Raw genomic sequence first — 23900 nt, forward strand, 5'->3', positions numbered from 1 at the left:
TCAGTGAGGGTCCTCTGACCTGAAATGCATTAGATTTTGTGGTCTTTGCCTGTGCCTATCTGCTGCCAGAAGTCCAAATGGCTTAAAGGACAACTGCAGCAGTATGACACTTATCCCCTATCCACAGGATAGGGAATAAGTGTTTGATTGCGGGGGGTCCGACTGCTGGGACCCCCCTCGATCTCCCTAATGGGGCGCCGCCATTAGCGCTCATGGTGACGTAGCGTCGACCTAGAGGTCGACGGTGACGCCCCGTCTCCTCCCCATCCCCATACAGTTCTATGGAGGAGACAGGGAGGCACGAACGCTGCCTCCGCGCCTCTCCCATAGAGATGTATGGAGGAAGCGTGCCGGCTGTAGGATTGCTGTAGGATTGCTGCACTGTGACCTAGTGAGTTCTTACAATGTTTTTTTATTACTCTGACTTTGCTACCTCTACCTCTCTTACAAGAGCTATCTCTGTTGTTACTTAAAGCCTACCTGTTGTTTCAGGTAACTTTTCATAATAGGTGGTCATGTGTGTGTGTGTTTGTGTGTGAGGAGCAGCACTATTTCTGGCCATTACATAACATGAGATTTTTTTTCTCTACAGTACTTATATCGATAATTTTCAGAGAGATCTATTACTTACAGTTTCAAGACAGAGTTTAGCTGTTTTCTAAAGCGTTACTAAAGGTTTAGCAGGGGATGGGGAGCTAAATTAAGCTTGATAAGAGGAAAAGCATTTTTCTCTGGCAAGATATGTTACAATGTTTCTTATATTTGCTTGTACTATTCAAAATATGCAAAGTTTGTTGAAACAACAATGAATATTTAAAAGTAATCTATCACCAAGAAATTGGCTAGTGAACTGCTGAGAAGTGCATATAGCATTACATGCAAGTTAGAGCATCGATACCTGTATGTAACATCTACGTGCTATAGTGCATTATAGTCAGGGCTCAAGTCCTGTAGGAACTCATGGGAACGGAGTTCCTGCACTTTTTCCACAGCAGGAACGCAGTTCCCATTAGCAGAAGTCCTGCAGGACTAGCCCTTAAAGGGGTACTCTGCCCCTAGACATCTTGTCCACTATCCAAAGGACAGGGGATAAGACGTCAGATCACGGGGGTCCTGCTGCTGGGGACGCCGGCGATCTCGGCTGCGGCACTCCAGACATCCAGTGCACGGAGTGAACGTCGCTCCGTGCCGGATGACTGGTGATGCGGGGCAGAGGCTCGTGACATCACAGTAATGCCCCCTCAATGCAAGTCTATGGGAGGGTGCGTGATGGCCATCACGCCCCCTCCCATAGACTTGCATTGAAGGGCTGTGAACGTGACGTCACGAGCGCCGGGTACAGCTGGAAGAATGCGGGGGTCCCCAGTGGCAGATGTCTAGTAACCCTTTAAGTGGAAATCCTGGGTGAGTTCCCACACTTTTTTTCCCAGGACTTGACCCCTAATTATAGTGCATGCAAAAAAGCATTTGTTACCTGTGGTTGGGGCACTGTGGTGCCCTGGGCTGCAGCACCTCTACCTGATCGCTTTCCCTGCCCCCTTCAACTTTGATGGACAGCGCACGTGCAGTGAGCTTGAAAGGCCCAGTGACAGCTTAACAGACTCAATCCCAATGCAGCCCTAGCTGTCCCTCAAAGACGGAAAAGGTAGGCAAAGTGAGCAGGTAGAGGCTTTTTTCCACAACAGCCCTAAAGGGGATGCTACATATAGGTACTGTTGCTCTAATTACATGCACATCTCATTCACTAGCCAATTCCTGGGTGAGAGTTTTTGTTCAAGACCTATACAGTAGCTCAAGAAAGGGTTACACCCTTGCAACTAAGGATCCCTAAACTTTAGATTCTTATTGCCCAATTTTACTCAATAGTCTTGGCATAAACAAACTCCTAGGCACTATTCTAAACAGTGTGATTCTCAACTTGATTCATCCAGTAAGGCCACAAATATGAAAGTGTTTTTTGAATTCTTAAAAAATTTGGCTAATGGAGGCATAAAATAACAAAATTAGCGTTACTCACCCGATGTATTCCTTATATCTTTAGTTTAGTCACTCCAGATCTCCATGCTGGTGTTTGTTTACTCTGCGCCAGCTATTATGTATGTGATAGTTGCATCCACTCACTGGCCTTAGTTGTCCTGTACTATGTACAGCAGAGGCCAGTGAATGGCTTCAAGGGGTATACAGGCATGTCAAGGCTGCAGCCAAGTAAACAAAGACCAGCAAGGAGCATCATAGTAGTGATGGTAGGTTAGAAATACTTTTTTTAATGCCATTCCCCCCATTAACCATTTTTTAGAGCATGTAAAGCCCCAATAATATTAAATACATCATCCACTACGGTTTTGTGGGCATGTCAACGATTCACTGAAGTTGTTATATCTTTGGGATTTGCTGACCAAGGTTTACACTGGTCCCAAATTTTTGTCTTGGGTGAAATAACTTTCCTTTGCTCTTTTTATTGTCAAGGAAATCTCCAGATTTGGCATAGGAACACTATAGGTGCCCATACTGGTGATTTTACAGCCCCCTAAGTAAATAATGTTGTTACATCCCAGAATGTTGTTCTCCTGGAAGCCTATACAAATCTGTCTAATTCAATTTACCATTGTAAAATCCTCAGTTAGACCCATCTGCTTCTATTAAAAACATTGGCTAATGCTCTATTCAGCTCTGCTATTTTTCTGCCTATGGTAGGCATAACCAGCATTATGATTCTATTTTTAAAGGTATGCAGGCTAGGATTTAAAAAGAATCAGTACTCACCTGCCTGATCCCTGCCAGTTGCCCTTCCACAGTACCCAGTTTAGGTGCTTACTACTTCCTGATCTCCATCATGACACAGGAAAGTATTCACTAAGCCAATCATTGGGCACAAAGAGGATCCACCTTAACCAGTGATTGGCATAGTGGACACTTCCATGTGTAAAGACAGGGACCAGGAAGCGGTGACAGGGCACTGTTGAAATGGAAGCAGCAGGGGAATGTGCAGAAATCTACTGCTTTTTTATCCTAGACTGGATATGCCAGGTAACCCACTTTAAGCACAGAATACATTATAAATGTGCTTAATATAATGTGAGTAGTATAATGAATGTTTCTTTGTCATACAATGATCTTTCCAATTGACAAACATAGTGCCTTTTTATCAAGAAAAATTAGCAATTTATAATAGATTTATCTTAAAACTATAAATTCAGTCATATACATGATACCATGAAACTTCTTCAAGAAGACCAATAAGAATTTGTATTGTATTTGTATTTGAATAGTGGTCTTCTATGGGGGTGGACTTCTCAAAGAAAATATCCACTGTGCATGATGTAAGGTGAACTGAAAATCTGTCCCATGAAATTTGGACTTGCTATATGGGTGGTCTTCTCAATGTGCTGGTCTTTTAGTGTTGGGGTTCACTGTATATAGTCTGACTCCTAGTATTCAGGTACAATTCTAATAATACTAGATAATGACAGGAAAAGTAATAATAACATATACATACCTTAGATGTATCCTCCAATGCCATTACTTTCACTAGCTTCTTTCTTTTGGCAACATTTGTCTTCACCAATCTTTCAATCATAACATTACACTTCATGAAGCAGACATAAAGCCCATAGGCACAGAGAAGCATCATGCTCTCCCACCACATTATAAAATTATCAAGGAAAAAGATGATCAGCATAATCAAATCGAGAATATAAAAGGAGACATCTCTGAAGAGAGGCCACCATGTAAGGTTGAGAATCTCCCTGGAGAAGAGGGCACAAGTACCTATCACAAACAAGATGTTAAAGACAGCCGAGCCCACAATAGTTCCAATGCCTACATTACTGTGAGAAATGAACACGCCAATCAAGGAGGTGAAAAGTTCCGGTGCTGATCCACCTGCTGCCATAAATGTGGCACCTGCTACATCTTCAGAGATCTGAAGCTTTTCTGTGATTACCCCCAAAGCTGGAACAAAAAACTCATCGCAGACAATGGCCAAGGCCACAAATACATACATCATGCCAAAGATATGTAGTGCTACCCAACCCTGCCTGCGCTGCTCTATGCTGAATAGGTCCTCTGGATATTCTCCTTTGGCATGAGGCAAAGGGGGTTTAGTGGGTTTGCTGGTGGTGGTTGGAAGAGTGGTTGTAGCTTTTGGTTTACTGGTAGGTTCTGGGTCCACAAAAATACAGTGTCGGGTTTTGGTCCTTTCAGTTACATTTTCTGTGTGGGCAACTGAGGTAGAAGTGGTGGTGGTAGAAGTGGTGGTGGTGGTTGAAGTGGTGGTGGTGGGGGACGTCAGGTTGAATAGTTCCCTAAAAGATTCTTTTACAGTCATTTGAGTTTTTACTTCCTTTACAAAGCTAGGTTCTTTCAAGTTAGTCTCTGTCCAATGTTCTGAATCCATCTGTTGATCAACTGATAGTTGGTACAAGGAGCAAAGGAACATCACACAGACTATAAATAAGATACGGTTCAGCTGAAGCCTTTTTCTCCTATGTAGATGCATACTGATAAAATAAGATGGATTAAATACCAGGGGCCAGAAAACACTTTAATCTTTATCTTTATCCCAGTCAATAATTTATATCCTAGGGAGATATTTCTGATATGGTCCTATGCTTGTTTTCCATCTTTAGGTTGCTTGCAAGTAGCCTCAGCTAAGCTTCTGAAATGCATCACACAGAACCCTAAAAACACAAGAAACATTCATGTTATTATCATTTTTAAAAATACAGAGAGTATGAGTCCTTCTGCAGAGACAACCACATCCAAATTATTGCATTATGAACTATGCACTTAGCAGTAACATTTCTGTTATATATAAAAATATATATATATATATATTTTTTTTTTTTTTTTATTTATTTATTTTTTTATTTAAAAAAGGGGTCTTCCATACAGAAACTATTGATCGTCTATTCTCGGGAATGGACATCAATAGTTAATTGACAGGGTGTCGAACCATGGCACCCTCCATCATTGAGCTGTTCTGCAGGACTGCCGTGGCTGGATCTGTACTGTGAATGGTGATGGAAGCAGTCAGCTGCATTCTCTGTTTATTGGTTGTGCCTGGTTACTGCTCCTGTTCACTTTACCAGAAGCTGAGATGCAGAAACCAAGCACAGCCAATATGCAATGAACAAAGGCTTTTCCCTCCCTTTTACAGCATATATCTGGCTGCAGCAGTCCTGCAGGACAGCGGAACAGTGAAGAGTGCCAGGTGTCGTCAGTCTGCCGATCAGCTAATAATAACCTATGATGAGGACAGGCCAGCAATCAATTTTGCCTAGAATACCAATTTATAGTGTCCCGATCATTTAAAAAAACCTAAGTGTACAGACTCCAACTGATCTCTAGATATCGCAGCATAAACCAATATAAGTCTATGGAGCCCGTTCAGTGCAGCTGGATAAAGATTGTGGCCAGCCGGGGAGTGAATAGCTCCACTGTGTGCTTCTCCTAGAGATATCTAAAGATCACTCAGGGTCTTAACACTCAGAAACCAAGCGATCAAATCTCTTATCATATCTGTCTGACACGTCATAACCTTTTCTAAATGACATGGACACATAAAAAATGCACTCTTACTTGTAAATCAGAAGTTAAAGAGGTTAAAAATAAATAAGCGTCTGATCACTTGGGGTTAGGTTTTTATAATAGTTAAATAGCTGCACCTTTAATTAAATTAAATAAAATTAATATAAACATTTCTGCTCCTGTGTTTCTCTTAAATCCTATAACATACAATGCATTCAGAATGTCTTCAGACTATTTCACTTTTTATTTTACATTTTGTTATGATGTAGACAAAGTGAAAACGGAATTTTAGAAATCTAATTTTGCTAATTTACAAGTATTCATACCCGTTACTTAGGAATTAGTTGAAGCACCTTAGGCAGTGATTACAGCCTCCAGTCTTCTTGGGAATAATGCCACAAGATTACAGATTCTCCCAAGTACTGTCAGGTTGGATTGGGACTATTGGTGGACAGCCATTTTCAGGTCTCCCCAGAGATGCTCGAATGGGTCCAGTCTCCCTGTCCCAGACTCTGAAAAACACCCTGCCACCACCTTGATAGTAGACAGGTGATGACCAGTGCCTGGTTTCCTCCAAACACGGTGCTTAAAAGTTCATAATCGTTTTAGGGGAGGGTCACATGTAGCGCATCTGCAGCTTATTTCACGCTGCTGTGGCTGACTAGCTCTATGCAGCTGCTTGTAGTGGCCAATATGCCGCTATGAGCAGACACACAAAACTACATGGCCACAGCAGGGAGTTCGCTCATGTGACTGCCGTCAGCAAATCCGCAGCATGAAATATGCTGTGGATGCGCTAGGTGTGACCCTAACGTTAATCAGACCAGAGAATCAGCCTGGACCGAAAAGCCCAGATGGCATTCATCCTAGAGTATTGCAGGAATTAAGTAGCAAGCTAGAAAAACTCTTATTTCTTATGTTTAAAGAAATGTCAGGGATTGTTTCACAGGACTTGAGCTTAGCAAATGTGGTGCAAATGTTCAACAAGGGGTTCTGGGAACTAAAGGCCTGTTAGTTTAACAGCTGTTGTGGATGGAAGCAGAGGGTGAGTATTAATGGAACTTTCTCTGGTTTGGTGACAGTTACAAGTGGGTTACAACAGGGTGAGTACTGGGTCCACTTCTTTTCAATATGTTTATAAATGACCCTGTAGAGGGATTACAGAGTAGAATTACCATATTTGCAGATGACACTAAACTGGGTAAGGTGATCATCACAGAGGAGGATAACATAATATTACAGAGGGATCTGGGAAGGCTGTAGGTTTGGGCACAGACATGGCAAATTAAGTTTAATGTGGATAAATGTTATGCACTTGAGCCGTGAAAAAGAAATGAAGAATTATGTGCTAAATAATAAAACATTAAGTAAAACTCCTACCAAATAAGACTTGGGGATATTGGTAGACAGTTAAGTGATCAGTACCAGGCAGCTTCTTCAGAGGCTAACAAAGTAATGGGATGTATCAAGAGAGGCATAGAGGCTCAAGACGGGGACAAAAATTTGTCTCTTTATAAATCATTAGACAGACCACATATGTAGTATTGTGCCCAATTTTGGACACCTGTATATAAAAGGGACATGGCCGAACTGGAGAGGGTACAGGGGAGGGCGACTAAGATAATACGGCAGTGAGTGGATTAGATATCAAGACAGGTTATCAAGCTTAGGGTTATTTAGTGTAGAAAAAAAGTTTTAGGGGCGATTTGATCACAATGTACAAATATATGAATGGACAGTACAGAGATCTTTCTAGTGATCTTTTTATACCTAGGCCAGTAACCATGACAAGGGGGCATCCTCTATGTCTAGAAGAGAGAATGTTCCACCACCATCACAGCCAGAGATTCTTTAATGTAAGAGCATTTAGACTATGGAACTCTTTGCCCCATGATGTTGTAATTAGGGATGAGGGAATTGAATCTGACGAATTCAGATTTGTTACGAATTTAAGGAAAAATTTGGTTTGCAACAAATGCGAATATCACCGCGATTCGATTGCGTGAATCGCTTCATTAAACTCCATTTAGTGTGGTCCAGTCTCCCGGGCATCTAAAATGGTGGATCCATATGTGAGGACATGGGGAAAGGAATCCTGGGAAGGTGGGAAGAAGGGTAGGCGGTATGACCCTGAATCACATGCAGCATGCAGCCTATCAGCAGCCAGTCACCCCTGTGATGTCACAGCCCTATATAATTGGTAGCCATTTTGCGGCCAGTCACTTCAGCCTTTTATTGCAGAGAGAGAGAAGGACAGACGGCAGTGTCTGTTGCACAGATAAGCATTTTTACAGCAGAGATTCACCTCCCAGTCACAGCAGTGTTTTATTGCAGAGAGGAACAGAGAGCAATATGTTGCACAGAAAAGTTTTTTTACAGCAGCGATTCACCTCAACCCATATCCAGCCTAGAAGCACTGATAGGAAAGGGAGTGAGATTGAGTGGGAGTGAAAGGCCAGGCAAAAGTACACACCTGCTGGTGTTGTGGACAAATACTGTTTTAAGCGTAGTGGAGCGCATTGTCCTCCCCTCATAAGTGCATACCACATACGTACATCTAAGTGGTGTACTATTTTGTTCCTGTCAAAGTCTTCAGGGCCTAGATACTGTGAAAGGACGGGCAAAAGTACACACCTGCTGGTGTTGTACACAAATACTATTTTAAGCGTACTGTAGCGCATTGTCCTCCCCTCATAAGAGCATACCACATACGTACATCTAAGTGGTGTACTATTTTGTTCCTGTGTAAGTCTTAAGGGCCTAGATACTGTGAAAGGCCAGCCAAAAATGCACACCTGCTGGTGTTGTAGACAAATACTGTTTTGAGTGTAGTGGAGTGCATTGTCCTCCCCTCATAAGTGCATACCACATACGTACATCTAAGTGATGTACTATTTTGTTCCTGTTAAAGTCTTAAGGGCCTAGATACTGTGAAAGGCCAGCCAAAATTACACACCTACTGGTGTTGTAGACAAATACTGTTTTAAGCATAGTGGAGCGTATTGTACTCCCCTCATATACGCACTAAGTATGTCAGGCAGAGAAGTGTCAGGACCTGCACAGATGAGTGGCAGAGACCTAAGTTCATCAGACAGAGGTCACAGCAGACTAGGGGCAAGTGGCAGCAGGAGTTGCAGAGAGAGGCCTGAGATCCTGGTATCAGGTAGCGGTCGTGTCTCGACCAGCAACCCATCTGCCGTCATCGATTTGTTAACATGGTAATCCACTTCATTACAAGTGACATCTGACACCCCCAGTCAACAGTCAGTGGGATCCTCAGACACAACCAGCGGGAGCAGTCCCTGTCCTCCCATTGCCTCTGTCCTATGCTGTTCCCTCCCCCACAGAAGTATCTTATGCTGTGGGTTCAGCTCCACTATTTAGTGAGGACAATTTACTAGAGGACAGTCAGCAGCTACTGCCCAGCCAAGAAGTGGAGGAGACATCCGCCTCTTCCTCCGCTAGGTGGGCAAGTAGTGATGAAGAGAGGCGTGGGAGGTGGTGTTGTGAGCGTTCAGGCTCCTGAAGCAGACACTATTGAGGAACCTGAGGAGGACATCAGTGATGTGCAGGCACAACTCGATGATGATGAAGCCGGTCGCACTTGGGAGTCGGGTGCAGAAGGGGCTTCTTCATCATCAGGAGAAGAGGGTTGTAGGTTGCCTGTGAGGCAGCAGCTGAACCAGCAAGGTGGTAGCATGGTTGGCAGTCAGAATGGTGGCAGAAGTGGGAAGTTTGGAGCCAAACATGCCCGGGGTAGACCACCTGGTTCGCGGCAGCCTACCTTCCTAGGAGGTAGTGGTACAGGGGTTCCTGGAGTCGGTGGCGGTAGCAATAAATCAGTGCTGACTGTTGGTGGGAAAATCAGCTACTCGGCAGTGTGGCAGTTTTTCATCAAGCATCCGGAGGATGTTAACCTGGCCACATGCAAGATGTGTCGGCTGAAGGTGAAGCATGGCCAGGGTCCCAATGTTGGCACCACGGCCCTGCGTCAGCATATGCAGCATCACCGATGTGGAGGTCCAGACTACTGCATCACCCAGTGGCAAGCCACTCCCTGTTTAAGCCAGCCAAAGCTCCACCACCTCGGCCGAAGGGGGCTGTGTGTCATAGCCATCTTCTGTCGCTCCAGATGCTCCTGCTCCTCCTACTTCGAGTCAGTCATTCCGCCAGCAATCCAGCAAAGCAAAGCCATTTCCAAGAGACAACAGTATGCAACCACTCATCCAACGGCGCAAAAGCTGAATTTGCTTCTGTCCAAGTTGCTGGTGCTGCAGTCCCTCTTTCTTCAAAAGGTGGACTCTGCACCTTTCAGAGAACTGATGGCTTGTGCCAAGCCAGGGTGGAGAGTCCCAAGCCATCATTTATTTGCACAGAAGGCAGTACCAGTCCTGCACAATTTTGTGGAACAGAAGGTGGGCCAGTCATTGAGCCTGTCCAGCACAAAGGAACCTCTCCCTATTTCTGCCTACAAACACTGCCATTTCCCAGGGTTTTTAGGTGGAAATAGAGAGAGTTTCCTCTTTGGGGCCACCCTTTTAGGGTGAGTAACACTTGCCAAGAAGGGAATTAATAGGGCGAGAGTAGGGCCTTACAGGGGAAGTTTTTACCCCCACCTGCTACAATGGACAATATGTTGTTCCCCTCCACATTTTTGAGGAAGTGTTACTCATCTTAAAAAGGGCGGCCCCACACAGGAACCAATCCCTATTTCCACCTAAAAACCCTGGGCAATGGCAGTGTTTGTAGGTGGAAATAGGGAGAGGTTCCTGTGTGGGGCAGCCCTTTTTAGGGGGAGTAACACTTGCCAAGAAGGGAATTAATAATGCGAGAGTAGGGCTTTACAGGGGAAGTTTTTACCCCCACCGGTTACAATGGACATTTGTCGTTCCCTTCCACCTTTTGGAGGTCTTTGCATCACATCAATAATTGGTGGTGTAGGTGGCACATCGTGTTTTTTGCACACTTTTCCTTTTGTCTGATTTAAAAACAAATGTTGGGTCCACATATTTTATCCTAAGCATATTATTAAAAGTTACATTTTACGTAATGCATATCCTCAATACTTACTTGTGCACACTAACACTTTTACAAAAGAGACCGTTTTCTTCTGCCTGCCTGCCTCAGCTACTATTCTGATCCTGCCACCTGCCTGATGCCACACATCTATTGCCAAGTTCTCCTTTTTTCACCCACCATCGTCACCGGGTACTGGTATTGCCACCCACCGCACCACTCTGTCACCGGGTCACTTTCAGGACTCCTGATGCTGCTGGTGCCACCTCCAGGCTGTCTAATTATGCCACCATATATTCTCCTCATGCAGATGACACCTCCAGGCTGTGTCATTCAGCCACTATATGGTCTCCTAATACTTCCGCCACTTCCAGGCTGTGTCATTCAGCCATTTAATGTTCTTCTCATGCTGCCGCCAACTCCAGGCTGTGTCATTAAGCCACTATATGGTTTCCTTATGCTTTCGCCACCTCCAGACTGTGTCATTCAGCCGCTATATGTTCTCCTCATGCTGCCGCAAACTCCAGGCTGTGTCATTCAGCCACTATATGCTGTAGCCAACTCCAGGCTGTGTCATTCAACCACTATGTGGTCTCCTCATGCTGCTGCCAACTCTAGGCTGTGTCATTTAGCCACTATATGGTCTCCTCATTCTGCCGACACCTCCACGTTGGGTCATTAAGCCACTGTATGGCCTCCTCATGCTGCCGCCAACTCCAGGCTGTATCATTAAGCCACTGTATGGTCTCCTCATGCTGCCGCCAACTCCAGGCTTTGTCATTAAGCCACCATATGGTCTCCTCATGCTTCCGCCACCTCCAGGCTGTGTCATTCAGCCACTATATGCTGCCGCCAACTCCAGGCTGTGTCATTCAGCCACTATATGTTCTCTTCATGCTGCCGCCACCTCCACACTGGGTTATTCAGCCACTATATGGTCTCCACATGCTGCCGCCAACTCCAGGCTGTGTCATTAAGCCACTATATGGTCTCCTCATGCTGCCGCTAACTCCAGGCTGTGTCATTCAGCCACTATATGGTCTCCTCATGCTGCTGCCACCTCTACTCTGGGTCATTCAGCCACTATATGGTCTCCTTATGCTGCCGCTACCTCCAGGCTGTGTCATTCAGCCACTATATGGTCTCCTCATGCTGCCGCCACCTCCACGCTGTGTCATTCAGGCACTATATGGTCTCCTCATGCTGCTGCCACCTCCACGCTGTGTCATTCAGCCACTATATGGTCTCCTCATGCTGCTGCCACCTCCACGCTGAGTCATTCAGGCACTATATAGTCTTCTCATGCTGCCGCCAACTCCAGGCTGTGTCATTCAGCCACTATATGGTCTCCTCATGCTGCCGCCACCTCCACACTGGTTCATTCAGCCACTATATAGTCTCCTCATTCTGCCGCCAACTCCAGGCTGTTTCATTCAGCACCTATATATGGTCTCCTCGTGCTGCCGCCAACTCCAGGTTGTGTCATTCAGCCATTATATGGTCTCCTCATGCTGCCACCACCTCTACGCTGGGTCGTTCAGCTACTATATGTTCTCCTCACCTCCATGATGAGTCATTAAGCTACTATATGGTCTCCTCATGCTGCCGCCACCTCCAGGCTGTGTCATTCAGCCACTATATGGTCTCCTCATGCTGCCACCAACTCCAGGCTGTGTCATCCACTGCTGCACCGCGACCGCAACGCTTTTCCACCTGGTGCCTGCATCTGTGGAGTCAGAGCAGCAAGGGGAGAAGTGTTGCTGCGGCGTGCAACGTGACATCACAACGCTGACACCGCCTTCACGGATCTTTTAAAGGAGCAGAAGGATCCATCACCAGCGGTAGGACAGAGGCATCTTCAAAATGTAAGTAAATAATTCTATGTGAAGGGAGAGGGTGTAATTAAGGGGGGGGAGGGAGGGGGTGTAATTAAGGGGGTGTAATTAAGGGGCGAGGGGGGTAAGTGGGGGAGGGAGGGGGTGTAATTAAAGGGGGGAAGGGAGGGAGGTGTAATAAAGGGGGGGGGGGTGCAGGATTTGTTCATTTTATTGATGGGGATTTGGATTTGTTTCTATTTGGTGCAGATGGAAAGTGATTTTTTTATGGGGTGCAGGGTTTTATTTTATTAAGGGGGGTTAAGGGCTTTTATTAAGGGGGGTTAAGGGCTTTTATTAAGGGGGGTTAATGGGTTTTATTAAGGGGGTGTGCGGATGCCAAACAAAGGGTCCGCCCAGGTGCCATATGCTCTAGGTACGCCCCTGAACTGCACCACTTTTCCTCTACACAGATTTTGATAAATCTCCCCCCTGTATCTGAAAGGCGTTAGCTATCATTCATAATATCAGAAGGATTTTAATGTGTTTTAGCTGGTTCTTAAATATTGCTAAGTACAGATTGATTGATCTTAAAGGGAACCAGTCAGCAGATTTTAGCATATATAACGCTTGGCAATGCGTTATATATATGCTAAAATCATTATTGTCACCATCCTCGGGGGACGTTTGTGCCCCAGAGATATTAAGTTATAAAACCAATAAAGCACTGCCTGTATACATTGATGTAAGGATTCTGTCATTTTATATCATCTGTTCCAATTTTGGTGACATCTCATACCTATTTTCTTTGATCTTCTCAATCACCCAAAAAAAAAAATTACAAAAAATTAAATCCCTTTCCAACCCATCAGACCACACTAGATCTGGTAAGTACTAAGGATTATGCACGTTTCTTAGAATTGAAATGGTTCTACAGAAATGTTTGAAATATTTGTTACAATTTACAGTAAACTTTATTCCTTCCATAAATGATCTCTGATACTTACAGTAATGTAAGTAAAATTACTTAATAGGACCAACACAGCATGCATTATGTTGGGCAGTGTATTCCTCCCTGCCTAGATGTGATTGTTCTCTGGTAAAATGCGCTGTGTGAACACTCCCTACTGGCCTCCTCCTCCATTCTGGAGTTTGGGAAGGGGATAGACAGCACCAACTTGTTTACTGTTGCTGGGACCATTAAAGACAAATACGCCTGCTGATTCATATTCTCTTCAACTACTCTATCCCATTTGCAATGTCTCCTATTAATATCTTATTTGTAAGATCTTCATGATTCCACAAGTCAGCGCAGTCAAAGCTTCAAGGAAAAGTGACACCTAAGATTCCATGTATATCTAAGTGATACATCCATAGTTAATACACATAGTTTTGTTAATCTGAACAGAATCTTTAAATTGAGCTTATTTGTTGCAAACATATATAGCAACATCATCTAAATTTACCGGACTTTAAAGGCAAAACAATAATGTAGCTTCCAAAAAAGAATTATAAAGATCCTAAAAAATTATCTTTTTAAAGTCAATGTTGCACATGAACAGAAAAAAATTTAACAGTACAATTGTAAAAGTATCATGTAGCAGTGTCCATTACAAATCACAAGCTTAGCTCAGCTAAATCTATACAATAAATATATGAGCTTTATATGATCACCATGACAGTATACGGGTCATACTATACGAAACATATAGATTGAACATATGCTATAATGTAATAAACACATTACAAATATCTATAATAGGATATATGTCATGTATATTTGTCATGCCCTCTCTAAAGAATAGATCTAATAATAGACCAATGTATTAGGTGGGAAGTTATTGTAACATCTGGAACCTACCTGAAGACAGCAGCCAGCAAGTAGGTTGGGGGAACCATTCGCCCCCTTAGTCTTCAGGGTACATGATGTTTTTAAGCGAGGAGAGGTGTACTGGGGGAAGGCAACATAAGTGTCCCCATCACCAGCAAATCTGCACCAGCTCAAGTCTGCTGAGGGTCAGGTATGAAGGACATACTGCAAGTGCAGAGTCCAATCCACACTAATACCTGCAGTATTAAGGAGATTATACAGCAACACTACTTTCCTCGCTCCCAGGAGAGAAGCTGCTCTATGTGGGAGGAATGAAGAGAAATAATTTGTTTAGTAAAATGATTTGTATGCTAACTTTGGATACATGTTTTATCTAAAGATTGTACATGCAGACACATTCTCCCAGCAGCATCTACATCGCTGATCAATTCAAAAAGTTTTACTTTAGCATCAGTTTTGCATATATAGATGGCATGCTCAAGCTGAAACATGAATTCAGAGAAATCATTCACATTGTCCAGGATTTCTTCTGTGACTAGTCATATATCATATAGAGGAGCATGTAGTGCCCTCTACTAGTATGGTGCTCATAAACTTAGGAGCATTGTCTAAGGAATCCACAAGTTTTTAACTTTTAACCCCTTCATGACCCAGCAATTATTATAATGTATTTTTTCCTCACATTTTTTTTTTTGCTCCCCACATTCTAAGACCCATAACGTAAAAAATTATTTTCCACTGACAAAGTTGTATTATTGCACTTATTTTTTGTGGGACAAGTTCTACTTTTTATTGGGGCCCTTTTTTTTTTTTTTTTTTTTTAAATCATATAATGTATTGCGGAGCCAGAAAAAAATATATGTAAGGCAAAATAAAAAAAAGAAAATTAAAAATGGAATTGCACAATTGTGTGGGGCAATCATTTTACTAGGGTTCACAATAGGGTAAATCTGATATGCTATATTTATTCTTCTGGTCAGTACAATTAGAATTATACCAAACTTGGTTAATTTTTGTTTAGTTTTAAGGTAAAAAAATAAAAATAAATGAAAACTTGAAAAAGTAAAAAAAAAAAAAAAAAGGTTGTTTAATGCCATGTTCTGACCCCTATAACTTTTTTATATTTCCATCTACAAAGCAATGTTAGAGTTTATTTTTTGTGCCATGAGCTGAGTTTTTAATGGTACCACTTTTGTGTATATATTTTGATCGCTTTTTTAAAAAAAATTTCTGGGATGGAATGTCACCAAAAATCTGCAATTTTGGTGTTTGAAATTTTTTTGCATTTATACCTTTTACCGTGCAGCATCAAGAACATCACAATTTAATAGTTCGCATAATTATGCACGCGGCAATACCAAATATATTTATTTATTTTTTACAGTGTTTTATTTGAACAATGGGATTTTTTTTTAATATGTTTAATAAAACCTTTTTTTATGATTAGCCCCCCCCCCCCTTAGGGCTAATCATAAGCCATCATTAAATGGCTTACATAGATCAATCTAATGCTATTGCATTACATTGATGTATGCTATCGGTGCTCGATTGCTAAGGGCTTCCCCATTCTTCCCCTGTAACCCATCTGCAGCTCGCGATTACATTGCGGAGCTGCAGATGGGTCCCCTAGACCCCAGGGATTACCTGCATTTAATGTTTAAATGCCGTGATCGTTATTGATCACAAAATTTAACCATTTTAATGACAGACATCGGAGCCAGCTCCTATGTCAGTCATTACCGGCAGATGTCAGTTGCTGATATATCCCTCACCCGACCCATGCCGTATCGGTACGTCATAGGTCAAGAAGGGGTTAAATGGGAACTCCGGTACATAAGTACTTATCCCCTATTCACAAGGTTGTGTGGATAGGGGATAAGTGTCTGAATAAGGATGTCCAACTGCTGGGACCCCCCTCAATCTTCTGCCTGGCATCCCAGCTCTCCGCATGCACAGAGCGACCTCCGCTTCATGCACAAATTACTGTTGACCACAGCACGAAGTGGTGGCCAGAACGCCCCTCCATGTATCTCTGTGGGAGAGACAGACATACAGCATTTGTGTACCAAAGAGATACATGGAGGGTAGTATTGGCCACCGCTTCGTGCTGTGGTCGACAGTAATCCATGCATGGAGCAGAGGTGAGCCGGGGTGCCAGACAGACGGTAGCAACCTGTATAGTCATCCACTGGCAGCAGTTGTTCTGCTTTAAAAGCCAGGTAAAGATAGAGAATACAGATTAGTAAAAGAGAAAAGGCGAAAAAAGAAGACAGTTAAAGTGAGGCAGAAGTACCAAAGAAAATCTAAAACATAGCAAAAAGAGGGAGACAAGAAATTGTGGTGCAGACTTACTACAGCACAGCTCCCATTAAAGTTATCTTTGTACCACATCAGTACCTCACAAATGCAATCGCTGGCCGCAGCTGTATCCTACCTTAGCCAGTGATTGGCTAAGCGGCAGTGTGAGATATTGGGCCCCAGAACCAGGAAGAAGACTGAGCTGGGGCTTAATATGTCACAGCGTTTGTCTGAGCTACAGCATCACCCTCCGGCACCAGTAGGAGGATTGCAATGGAGGCTGAAGTAGCAATACTGGAGGAAGTTTTTATGCTGGTGTAATAAAATTTACTGTGAGATCATAGTAAACTGCGAGAAACCTTAAAGGAAAACTGCAGTGAAATACATTTATCCCCTATCCACAGGATAGGGGATAATTGACTGATTGCGGGGGGTCTGAGCTGGGGCCCCCCACGATCTCCCGAATGGGGCCCCGACATTGCCGCTCTGTGCGCCGGCTAATGCGCGTAGCAGCGAGCTCACTGAAGTCTACGGACAAGCCCCCCTCCATACAGCTCTATAGGAGAGGTGGAGGGCATGAAAGTTGCATCCCCACTTCTCCCATAAACATACATAGAGGTGGTGTGTCGGCCACGGTATCATGCTGCGGCCAGCACGCCTCCTGCATGGGAGAGCTGCGGCAGAGTCGGGCCCCATGCAGGAGATCATGGGGGGGGGGGGGTCCCAGCATTCAAACCCCCCGCTATCAGATACTTATCCCCTATCCACAGGATAGTTTAATTTACTGCAGATTTCCTTTAAGCACATTGGAGTCACTGTCATTGCTTTCTGCAGTAGTCTATGCAGTTTCAGGCTACATCCTATTACGTTGTGACATTGTATAAAAGCAGACTGCATGCATTTATATAGATAAAGGATATCCTATAGTACCAGCTGTGAGTCAAAGGAAATACAAAATGCAGCATGTGCAGTCCGTGTGCAAATAAACAGGAGAACTGGGAAAAAATTTTTCTCTCTTTAGAACAATTTTGTTTCCTATTATATTATATAGCCTGACACTGCATAGAATCATGCAGAAAGCAATGACAACGACTTCATCGTGCATGCTAACTTGTGTCTCGTAGTTTACCTTAAACGTTGTCATACCGGAAGCCTGAGCATGATTTAATTTTTAAAAAGTTTTGTTTTAATGCACATATCCAAATATTAGATTTCTTTGTCATATGCTGGATATTTTCCTGTAAGGTTTCTCTGTGAGAAGAATGGTAGAAAATCCCCAATCCAAGAGTGCAAACCTTTGGCTTCATTCCCAAGAAGACTGGAGGCTGTAATCACTACCACAGGGTAAAGGGTCTGAATACTTATGTGTGGTATAGCGGAGTACAATGCAGGGCAGATGTTGGGCAGATGTTGGGCAATGCAGGGCAGATGTTGTAACCCTGGGGGCAGATGTTATTAACCCATTCTTGTTGTGATGCCAGGGCGTGGTTTAGCCTTAACCACCCGAATGTAATACCGCTGGTCCTAGGCTAGGCACGGGGGTAATGAAGACACTGATGCCAAGTTACGGACAATATGCAGTACAGTCAATATCCCAAGGAGGTTACCAGTGACACAGGAGGACCTTGCAGGCTTGCTGGGACTTACAGTATGTAGAGATACTTTAGTGCAGGCCATGGTGACTATATAGAAGACTTGACTTGACTGACTTGACAATTGACATGAAGATGACTTTGAGCATACTTGAGCTGACTTTGTGGCTGCAGACTTTAGGCTCTGAACACACTCTGAGACGTCTTCACTGAACTGGACCTCAGGAACAAGAGCTAAGAGCTCGAAAAGAAAGATTGCAGCCATTCCCCTGGTTTTTATAGGGGAGTTTAGCAAGGATCCCATAGGTCACTTGGGGGTCACCTGGTCACTAATGCCTCCTGGGTAACAAGGACATGGTATAATATTTAAAGCAACAGTACACTAGTAAAATAGTAATACAATACACTAGTAATACAAACATATATACAATAGGGGTTACACTGTAAGGGGGCCCAGGGGACATGGAGGGACTCTGCCTGACTGGGCAGGAGAAATGTACGGGGACACACCATCCCGTACTGGGCCACCTCGAACTCCCCCTCTTTGATGAAGTTGCCCCCGACGCCAAGTCCTGGAGGGCGGAGGACCGGAATGACCACAGGGGCTACAGACAGTTCCTGGGGCATTTCAAACAACGTCCATATCCAGGTCTGAAATTAGCAATTGGATGCATAGTCTTTGTAGAATAAAATGTCCATACACACTCTGAACTATATGAAGACTTGTTAACCTTATAACTGTTTTAAGGGTATGACTCTAATACATCTTACATGACAATAGACACAACTTGAACAGATTGGGCTGCTGGAGGCTTTTTACCCAATGCCTTGGCTACTGGGGTCCCTTGGTGGACACACTTCTCACCAGAACTCTATGCATTGCCAGACAACATTATACATATGTTACCTTATTTTTGTACAGGTGCAGTGGGTTAACAGGAATACCTTCTGGCCAAAAAAAGCATCCTAGGCATGTGGACACAAGAAAATATTAGACATTAAACATTATAAACTTTTTGTGGACTGGTACTATGGTAAATGCTACAGCCCTATTGTGATTATAGAAATATGTGCACGACTTAATGTGGTAGACAGTAGACTATGTGTAGCACATGACTTTATGTGGTATTTTTTTAATACTTTATTTATATATATTTCCATACATCGAAATCAACAATTACAAAAAAAGTAATAACTCCTAACCACACCCACCCTCCCCACCCCTTAGCCTGGCATTACTACCCAGGCCCGTCGCTACCGGACTGGCAAACCAAACAATTGCTTGGGGCCCCCGAGCTGGCTGGGGGCCCCGAGCAGAGCCGGTGCTTGTCCATCCAGTAGCGACGGGGCACTTCGGGGCCCGCACATTTCAATTAAATTACCTTTTTGTAGGGCACGGGCCCCTTAAGAAACAAAGCAGGGCCGGCACCGGACAGGTCAGGGGCTGATGGGAGTAGAGACAACACGTGCCCCGCGCAGGCACGCACGTCTACTCCAATCACCTGACCTGTCCCTGCCTACGTCCCCACGCAAACCTCCAGCATCCTCCTCATGCAGTGACAGGAGAAGCAGCAGACTCATGCCGCTGCAACGATCCACGGCAGGGTAAGTAAACTGGCGCAGGGGGGGGGTTCGGGGGATTGTATGGTGGTTGGGGGACTACAATGGTGATGAGAGGTGTGTGTGGGGGGTGTTATGGGGGTGATAAGAGGTGCAGGGGGGTGTTATGGGATGATAAGAGGTGCAGGGGTGTTATGGGGGTGATTAGAGGTGCAGGGGGGGTGTTAAGAGGTGCAGGGGGGGGTGTTATGGGGGTGATAAGAGGTGCAGGGGGTGTTATGGGGGTGATAAGAGGTGCAGGGGGGTGTTATGGGGGTGATAAGAGGTGCAGGGGGTGTTATGGGGGTGATAAGAGGTGCAGGGGGTGTTATGGGGGTGATAAGAGGTGCAGGGGGTGTTATGGGGGTGATAAGAGGTGCAGGGGTGTTATGGGGGTGATAAGAGGTGCAGGGGGGTGTTATGGGGGTGATAAGAGGTGCAGGGGGTGTTATGGGGGTGATAAGAGGTGCAGGGGGTGTTATGGGGGTGATAAGAGGTGCAGGGGGTGTTATGGGGGTGATAAGAGGTGCAGGGGGGGTGTTATGGGGGTGATAAGAGGTGCAGGGGGGGTGTTATGGGGGTGATAAGAGGTGCAGGGGTGTTATGGGGGTGATAGGATGTGCAGGGGGTGTTTTGGGGTGATAGGAGGTGCAGGGGGGTGTTATGGGGGTGATAAGAGGTGCAGGGGTGTTATGGGGGTGATAAGAGGTGCAGGGGGGTGTTATGGGGGTGATAAGAGGTGCAGGGGGTGTTATGGGGGTGATAAGAGGTGCACGGGTGTTATGGGGGTGATAAGAGGTGCACGGGTGTTATGGGGGTCATAAGAGCTGCACGGGTGTTATGGGGGTCATAAGAGGTGCAGGGGTGTTATGGGGGTCATAAGAGGTGCAGGGGTGTTATGGGGGTCATAAGAGGTGCAGGGGTGTTATGGGGGTGATAAGAGGTGCAGGGGTGTTATGGGGGTGATAAAAGGTGCAGGGGTGTTATGGGGGTGATAAGAGGTGCAGGGGGGGTGTTATGGGTGTGATGAGAGGTGCAGGGGTGTTATGGGTGTGATGAGAGGTGCAGGGGGGTGTTATGGGGGTGATGAGAGGTGCAGGGGTGTTATGGGGGTGATGAGAGGTGCAGGGGGGTGTTATGGGGGTGATGAGAGGTGCCCCCCCTGCACCTCTCCTCATCACCCCCCATAACCCCCCCTGGTTATAGTAGTGATGAGGAGAGGTGGGGGGGGGGAGTTATAGTAATGATGAGGAGAGGTTTGGCAGGGGTTATGGGGGTGATGAGGACACAGAGGATAAGAGGGGTGTATATGTATATATGATGTGTATGCATGTGTGGCAGTATTGTATTCAGTGGATACAATGTGGAGCAGCATTATATTCAGGGTACAGTGTGTGGCAGCATTATATTCAGGGCACAGTGTGTGGCAGAATTATATTTAGTGGGTACAGCATGTGGCAGTATTATATTCAGGGTACAGTGTGTGGCAGTATTATATTTAGTGGATACAGTGTATGGCAGTATTATATTTAGTGGGTACAGCATGTGGCAGTATTATATTCAGGGTACAGTGTGTGGCAGTATTATATTTAGTGGGTACAGTGTATGGCAGTATTATATTTAGTGAGTACAGTGTGTGGCAGTATTATATTCAGGGTACAGTGTGGGGCAGTATTATATTTAGTGGGTACAGTGTATAGCAGTATTTTATTGAGGGTACAGTGTATGGCAGTATTATATTCAGGGTACAGTGTGGGGCAGTATTTTATTTAGGGTACAGTGTGGGGCAGTATTATATTTAGTGGGTACAGTGAATAGCATTATTATAGTTAGTGAACCAAATATTCAAGTGGAAACAGCTCACCTCCGGACTGTTAGCACCCGTGCTCGGATAGGCCGGTTCCGCCCCCGGCCACACAACGAAGGAACAGAGAAGAAATATCCAGCATCCAGGTAAGTTCCAAGGGTAAACTTTATTGGAGGTAGCAATTACACGTATATCGCTGATGCGTTTCCCGCGTTAGCGCTTAGTCATAGAGTAATAAAACAGTGATCCATTACACTTATAAATACTAAAACCATTTGATCACATGACCATGTTGAAAAAGAACACATAGAAGATCCGTACTGGATTCTGATAATTCTAAAACCAGAAATAGAATGACAGTATTGGAGCTCACTGTCCCCATTTGGGTTGTCAGATCCAGAGCTTTATTACTTCTTTGTACAGCCATATAAATGGAGTCCAGCGTGTGCGTTTCATCTTTTCCTCTCTCTCTCTCCTCTATAGCCCCATCAATCGGTAACACTGAGTATCTGGATCCTCCACTACTGTTGCTCACATTCTCAGCCAGGTTTTGTTTATTAGTTCTGGTTTTGATACTATTCCTTGGTGGCTTAAAAAATGCATCCATCTTAAAGGGGTTATTAGGGAAAAAACTTTTTTTTATATATCAATTGGCTCCAGAAGTTAAACAGATTTGTAAATTACTTCTATTAACAAATCTTAATCCTTTCAGTACTTATGAGCTTCTGAAGTTAAGGTTGTTCTTTTCTGTCTAAGTGCTCTCTGATGACACGTGTCTCAGAAACCGCCCAGTTTAGAAGCAAATCCCCATAGCAAACCTCTGCTAAACTGGGCGGTTCCCGAGACACGTGTCATCATAGAGCACTTAAACAGAAAAGAACAACCTTAACTTCAGAAGCTCATAAGTACTGAAAGGATTAAGATTTTTTAATAGAAGTAAGTTACAAATCTGTTTAACTTTCTGGAGCCAGTTGATATATATATAAAAAAAAGGTTTTTCCCTGGAATACCCCTTTAATATGCATTGTCATTTTGCTCAGTGCCCCACCCCTAAATGTCTGATCTGCTGCTTGGGTTTATTGGGCATTATTTTCTTTACCACAGATGGTGCTCCTAAAATAGTACATACCTTTATGATGTCAGACCCATTCGCACCAGTATACCTCGTTATGATCTATGTTACAGTCACTTACGGGGGTCTGCTTTACTTTATTTCCTTCGCTCTCAATCCACTTGGCATATACAAGATTCATTTAAAATTAGTACAATTTTCATACTGCAACAGTACAAAACTATTTCTCATAAGTACCTGTTCACACAGTCACAGCACAGCGTCAGTCAGCTTTGCGTTAGTTATTTTAACTTACATACTGAATCACCAGCTTTCCGCTCCTTCTTTGGCCTGCGGCTGCCAATGGCCTCCTACAATAAGAGGCCATTTTAAGTTTCAAGATTTTTATAACATTTTACAGCATGCCCTGGTTTATACTTTATCAAATTAGGTTCGACCAGTCCTCAGGCTCCTCCATACTAAAATTCCCATACTACTCCAATATAAATCCGCAATTGTCAACGTGTCCGTTAGCAGGTTCAGGGCTCCTTATTCTCGCCCCTTATCATTAACTTCATATTTAACTTCATACTAAAATGTATTATCCGGACACAAAAATATAGGTTCATTACTTAAAATCCTTCCAGAGCTGATTGCTGCATTGCTTAAAGGGGTATTCCAGGAAAAAACTTATTTTTTTTATATCAACTGGCTCCAGAAAGTTAAACAGATTTGTAAATTACATCTATAAAAAAATCTTAATCCTTTCAATAATTCTCAGCTGCTGAATTTGAGTTGTTGTTTTCTGTCTGGCAACAGTGCTCTCTGCTGACATTTCTGCTTGTCTCAGGAACTGCACAGAGTAGAAGAGGTTTGCTATGGGGATTTGCTTCTAAATTGGGCGGTTCCCAAGACACGTGTCATCGGAGAGCACTTAGACAGAAAAGAACAACTCAAATTCAGCAGCTCATAAGTAGTGATGTCGCGAACATAAAATTTTCGGTTCGCGAACTGCGAACGCAAACTTCCACAAAAGTTCGCAAACCGGGCGAACCGCCATTGACTTCAATGGGCAGGCGAATTTTAAAACCCACAGGGACTCTTTCTGGCCCCAATAGTGATTTAAAAGTTGTTTCAAGGGGACTAACACCTGGACTGTGGCATGCCGGAGTGGGATCCATGGCAAAACTCCCATGGAAAATTACATAGTTGATGCAGAGTCTGGTTTTAATCCATAAAGGGCATAAATCACCTAACATTCCTAAATAGTTAGATCCCCCCTTTAGACAGCCAGCACATAGATCCCCCCATATTAGGCAGCACATAGTTAGAGCCTCCCTTTAGGCAGCACATAGTTAGATCC

At 44.1% G+C, this 23900-nt stretch overlaps 1 protein-coding gene across 13 annotated transcripts in view; it reads right to left on the minus strand.

Annotated features, from left to right (window-relative positions):
* The window catches only part of SLC24A1 (solute carrier family 24 member 1), a 143909-nt gene that overhangs the window by 96236 nt on the left and 23773 nt on the right, over positions 1–23900 (minus strand). For 3 of the 13 annotated variants that reach the window (XM_056571719.1, XM_056571718.1, XM_056571715.1), the window contains exons 2-3: positions 18988–19046; positions 3497–4679 (exon numbers count right to left, since the gene is read on the minus strand). In XM_056571719.1, coding sequence (XP_056427694.1) covers positions 3497–4498 — 1002 coding nt within the window. In that variant the 5' untranslated portion in view covers positions 4499–4679; positions 18988–19046. Of the gene's footprint in view, positions 1–3496; positions 4680–14220; positions 14489–18987; positions 19047–22795; positions 22909–23900 lie in introns of all 13 variants that reach the window. The other 10 variants (XM_056571707.1, XM_056571720.1, XM_056571710.1 and 7 more) reach the window with 9 other exon arrangements.

This window comes from Hyla sarda, chromosome 4, assembly GCF_029499605.1.
Source record: "Hyla sarda isolate aHylSar1 chromosome 4, aHylSar1.hap1, whole genome shotgun sequence".
In the NCBI taxonomy this organism is placed as follows: domain Eukaryota; kingdom Metazoa; phylum Chordata; class Amphibia; order Anura; family Hylidae; genus Hyla; species Hyla sarda.